The 5,908-nt window shown below is 37.5% G+C and overlaps 1 protein-coding gene across 1 annotated transcript in view; it reads right to left on the bottom strand.

Moving 5' to 3' along the window:
• Positions 1–5,908, bottom strand: part of ntsr1 (neurotensin receptor 1 (high affinity)) — a 56,730-nt gene that overhangs the window by 34,720 nt on the left and 16,102 nt on the right. The window contains exon 2 of the mRNA XM_024292164.2: positions 5,410–5,611. Coding sequence (XP_024147932.1) covers positions 5,410–5,611 — 202 coding nt within the window. The remainder of the gene's footprint in view (positions 1–5,409; positions 5,612–5,908) is intronic.

The raw sequence follows: 5,908 nt of genomic DNA, 5'->3' as shown, positions 1-5,908 counted from the left end.
TCCAAAAAATCAACAGTGGAAACAAATAAAACAAAAATTGGATCAAGGGATTTGGTGATCCGGATCACTTTTATCCTGATCCAAAGTGTCAAAATACTTTGTGATTTGTTGATCTGTTCTTTTTAATGCATTTTAGATATTGGCTTCAGTTGCTCCAACACAGATCCTGTTCTCTCATCCCTTAACCCACGTCTCAAAGTCAAGGCCCGGGGGCCGGATCCGGCTCTCTGGGTAATTATATCCGGCCCTCCAGATCATTTTATTTTATTGTTATTGATGTCCTGATGCACTTATTTCTAACTTGTATAATTTTGACCAAATATGCTTTTATGGAGAGTAAAATATTGAAAGTTATTTAAGGCTCGAACTGATTTATTCTGGAATAATATTACTCTCTTTTAATTATTTAAAATTATGTTAAAAGTCATTGTAGTTTTATAGTTTTAAAAATTAGCATTCTGCTAGCTTTTTAACTATTTTGGCATTTACTAAGATTTTTTAAGGCCTTTTTTGGAGTTTAGCTAATATTTCAGCTACATGCTAGCTGTTTTGGCTAATTTTATCATCCTCAACTATCATCACTATCATCTTCAGCGGTCAAATTCAGCTTACAGCATTCTGACTAGCATTATCGCAGTAATGCTATATATCTAGTCCATAATTATGGTCAAAAGTTATGGTTTTGAAGTTTTATAAATGTAGTTTTAGAGTGTTCGATAAATGTTTTTCCTGTGCAGCCCACGACCGAAGATGTGTTTTGGATTTTGGACCCTTGTGCGATTCAGTTTGACACCCTTGCTCGTCCGAACGCTTGTTCTTTTAACCTTTTAACATCTATGGTGTCGCCGGTGATGCTTAAACACAACATTTTTAACGTCGACAAGCCGCTTTTCTCCTTCAGAATCTATTGGAATTACTTTGATTGAGTTGAAAAGTTACAGTAAATCAAAGAGTTATGTCAGGATTCCCCCATCAGGCACCACATCTGACCACCAGAGGGAGCCCTGGCCTGAGTACTGACCCTGCACTCCCTCTCCACTCTCAGCAGTCTCTCCCTCAGCCAGATCTCCTCAGCTGTTCCCAATCTACCTCATCACCATCAGTATACAGTCTGCCTGCTGTCACCACCTCATTGTGAAGTCTTGTACTGCCTGGCATACATCTCTGAGCGTTTCTCCTTGTTTCACCGCCTGGTTTTGGATCTCTGCCTGGTTTTGGAACTCTGCCTGTCTCCTCAGTTACCTCCCTCCTCCCTCTTCCCTCCTCCCTCCTCCCTCCTGCCTCGAACCACACCTGGACTCTGACTACGCTTATGTCTTGCCCTTGTCCAATAAACCATTTGCTTATGGATCCAAACGTCCCTGCCTCTTCATCACAGGTTACCTCCATCCATGACCTACAGCAAATATTTTTAATCTTTATTTTCATAAACTGTAGATCTGTGGTTGTATTTAGCTCAGGTTTAGGTTTATTCACTAAATTTTTCACGTTTGCATCAAAACATGTTTTTAGTCTTATTCCTTTAGGTCCTTCTACACATCTTTATAAAGACAGCAACACTGATGTCTGAATTTTTTATTTATTTTTTTTTTCCATTAAAAACTGACAAAATTGCACAGCTATAGATCCAAAACAATATTTTTTTGTCTTCATGAACAATTCTGTGTGATGCTTTCAGAGTCATAAAGGACGAACAGTTCAGTTTTTTTTTTTTTTTTTTTTAAGGGCCTCAAGGCAAAACGGTGAGCGCAGGTGTTCTTGTTCTACAGCCAGTGTTCTGGTTCTGAAAGGTCTGGAATGTCCTCTGACTCTCCTCTGATTGACCTGTTTAAGAGTTAGTCATGGTCAAACTGGAAGTCTTTCGAACAAGCGATTCCCTGAAATTCCTTTCTAGAAACCACTTTTAACAGCTTCAATCTCAACCTCTCAGTAAACAACGAAAGCTGAAGCTCAACAGGCAGATGATGAAAGAGCAGCGCACAGACAGGTGATTATATATGTGTGAGTGGGTGGGTGTGGGGGGGTTAGAGCTAGGACTGTACATATCGTGCTAACAGCACCCATGTGTGAGGAACAAGCTTTTCTTAAATGCCATCTAAACCTCATGAAAGGTGACACTGTATTTTTACATCTCATTTTACAATCTAATAAAAAATATTATTTCGATCATTTGTAAGCAAAAATTTTTTCAGCAAAGTGGATCATTTAGAAAAAAACAACAAAAAACGTCTTTGGTTTATTCAGTAGCTGAGAGATCAAAAGCTTTATTGACCTGAAATCTCACCAAAACATTTGATCCACTCAGTGAATGAATGAAAAATCCACAGACACATGACTGCCGACGTCACCATCAGACTCAAAGTAGGGGGGCTACAGTCCTCCCCCCTCATCTAAACAGCCTGAAATGATGAAGCTGCTCAGCTGAGCACAGCATTAATCATTTGGTAACAGAGCAACTCCAACCAAAACTGATGTAAATTAGAAATTTTACTAACTTGGATGCATCCAGCAGCAGAACGTCCCTCCATTCTGTTAAGCTTCAAATTCAATCAAATAGGAAATGGGTAAAAAATGAAAAAAATAATGTGATTTATGCATCGGTATTCGCTTAATTAATGCAGAAGGTTCTTCTTCTCCAAAAAGGATTTTATTCAACCTGTATTTAGGTTAAGGTTAGTCTTTTTGCTGGGTTTCTGTGCTCATTTCATTTTTATTCAAATGGATCATTTGCTGCACTGACATGCAACACTAGCAATTCAAAAACTCTAACACAACAACAAAATTTGTAAATGTTTCATCGCCAAAAATCTTTTTTATTGATCCTTTTGCAGAAACTAATTTTAATCACTTGATTCAATTTACCTCAAATTTTTAAAAACAACAACAACAATCTGAGATTTTCCTGTTTATGACATTCTGGCCACTAATTGAATCATTGTTTTAAGTTTCATTTATATTTAATCTGAATCACTCAAGCCTGCAACTATCTTGCACAAATATTTGTTAGCTAAATATAAAATGCATTTATTTAAATCAGTGGTCCTCAACCTTTATCAGGACATGGACCGTTTAAAATAAACCGTATTTTCCCAAATAGGGCTGAAGTTTGCATTTTTAAGCTTACGGTTTCTGAAAATCAATTTTCAAAATAAAATACTACTACAAGAATTTTTGTTTAAAAAAGTCTGAAAATATCAGTAGATTTTTTTATATACAGATGATGAAGATTCAATGAAATAAAGTCGTTGGTTTGTTTAAGCCGTTTCTGATTTGAAAAAAATCTATAAAGGAAACATTGGATGATTTTTATTTTTTATTTTTTCAATAAAAAAAGGCGTTTTAAGACTCATTCCAGGCTCTGATTATCCTTTGGCGCAAAAAGATTGATCATGTTCTGTCTTTACATAAATCCTCATTCATTGAGTATTTTTTACATCACAAAGGAACATTTTCTGTGCTAAAGTTTCTGAACGATGCCTACGTAATTCAGCCTTGCTGCTGGAAAATTCTCAAATGCCCTTTTTACAAGTTTCCCCAAATCAGCAACTTTATTTGATTGAATCTTTATTCTCTGTAAAATGTTGCGGCTGCTTTGAACTTTGTGATAAAGATTTTCTCTTTAACTCAAAGTGGAGGCTAACACCCGGACGCTAGCTTCAGCTACGTCTGACTGTTGAGGTGTGATGGATAAATAAAGCAAAATAAAATGACGCAAACATTCTAAGCTTTTATAAACTTAGCAGTCCAGGAAGCCATGGAGGAATTCGTTTTAAGTCATGGGATCAAGACAGATGTTGAAAACACAATCAGACAGTTTTCCAATATAAAACTTCCTCAAGGATCAGAAAATAAATTAAATAGAAATAATCTAAGTTAGAGCATTTATTTCTTGTTACCTTATGTATTTCTTTTTTCTGTCTGTTATTTCTGTTTTCTGTCCGGTACCAAGTGGATCTACAGGAACATCTGGAACCACTGATTTAAATGATTTTATTTGTTTATGAATGAAAACTGTCCCCATGTTGTGATGTCGTATTTTGTCTATTTCTGTAGTAAGTGTTTGTATATGTATTTTGTAATTTATTGTAGATTTATTTGTGCTTTTTATTTCACCCCATCCTGTACACCACAGTTGAAAACTAGTTTTCGGCTAATTCTGGCATTTTCAACCATGTGTAATCATGTAATCACTGTTTAAATAAACAATTATTATTATTACATGTCCCTGGACTCATGTGTAGAAATGAATTATTCTCCCTGCAAAATCATGAAGGAACACTTTATTTTGAAAAGTTAAGTTTGGTTTCTTCTGTCACACCCAGACCTAATTGTTGTGAGTCCTCCTGAATTAAAAAAATCCCCTCACCAGAAGGTTTGTCAAAAATCTCACAGACAAAACATAGACTCATCCTGGAGATTTCTCTGTAAGAGAACTCAACTGAGCCATTGTGTTATCACCCATAGAAAATACATTACTTCCAGCTCAAGCAAAATGAAGACATTTCAGTCGCCATATTTCTATGTAATACGGGTGCTGCCATTTGAAGCAGGTCATCAGTGATTGGTCCATGTCATCTGAGTCAATGTTACTATGGCAACTGATATCGTCTGAACACATTTCAATGAGTTGCTGTCTCATCGTTTCTCAACTACTCTGTTTACATTCCATCATGTTTGACTACGGTGGCCATTTTGGTTCAATTGTTCCACTCTGAGCACAGAGCCTATTCAGACTGAGGAAACTGAGAACGAATGGAGACCACTTCAGAAGATGGGTCAGAGAGCGGTTCCTGGTCCCGGACCAGAATCTGCTTAAATGTATTCAGACTGAAACTCTGTTCAGGGAATCAAACTCCGGTTTACTTTAAGCACATCAAATGTGTCCAGCCTTAAAACGGGGTTTGTTGTGAAACGGCAGGTGAGAAAAAACTTCTTTAATCTAAAAAAAACAATCAAATGACTTTGATGGGAGCAGAAATCCAAACAAGGACGTCCCCAAGGACGTTTGAAATCCACCAACTGTTTTATTACCCTGAGGTGTCGAACTAAAATCTGTCAGAATTCTACTTTCTTGTTCAGCTTGGAAGAACATGAAACTTGAAGCCTAAGAAAAAGTACTTCTGAAATTATTCTGCAGCAGTTTTTGGTTAGATTTCTGCTTCACAAGCTGTCACACCTTTAGTAGCTCTGACTATTGTTGTAAAAATAAAAAACAGCACCCCACACTTTGCTTTTCCTGAAAACAACAAGCAAATATCTAGTAGATACCACAGAAGTAAAAAAGTAAACGCATCAAATTGCTAACTATATTGATAGAAAAGCTCTCAGGTAGGTGATGGGAGCTGCAGAGGTGTTTCAGTAAATAGAAAGCTCATAAAGAGTTGATTTATTTTGTGTCTTTTTACTTACGGAGAACAAGAACTCCGTGGCGAAGCGACTGGGCACGGTTGGATTCCACTGTGAAGCTCAGCATGGTGGCGTTCCCCCCCGTGATGCAGAGGCGGTTGTCCTGCTCAGCCTCACGAAACATCCGCAGCAGCTGATTGGCGATGATCCCGTTCAGCACAGAAATGACCACCATCGGCGCCACAAAGGAGAGGAAGGCGTTAACCTGTTCAGGAGAGGATTTTTAAAAAACACACAAGTCTGGTTAGATGAGACCGTTTTATTTTTTTTCTGCTAGATATTTTATATGTCATATCAGCCAACGTGCACAAGTAAAAAGGTCAACGGTCAACCAAAAAGCGCTTCAGGCCCTCAAGGAAAAGAGAAAAGCGCTATACAAGTCTACGCCATTTACCACAGTCCAAGCAACATGTTTCATAGGTTGTTTGAGTCTCTGAAATTGTCCCTGTATGTGTGTACGTTTGTGTTTCTGAAGTTGTGTGGTCCTACAACAAAATGGCAA

The sequence above is a fragment of the Oryzias melastigma genome, linkage group LG7 (assembly GCF_002922805.2).
Source record: "Oryzias melastigma strain HK-1 linkage group LG7, ASM292280v2, whole genome shotgun sequence".
Classification (NCBI taxonomy): Eukaryota; Metazoa; Chordata; class Actinopteri; order Beloniformes; family Adrianichthyidae; genus Oryzias; species Oryzias melastigma.
Note: the sequence above shows the minus strand (reverse complement) of the source record. Positions and strands in the feature narration are given on the sequence as shown.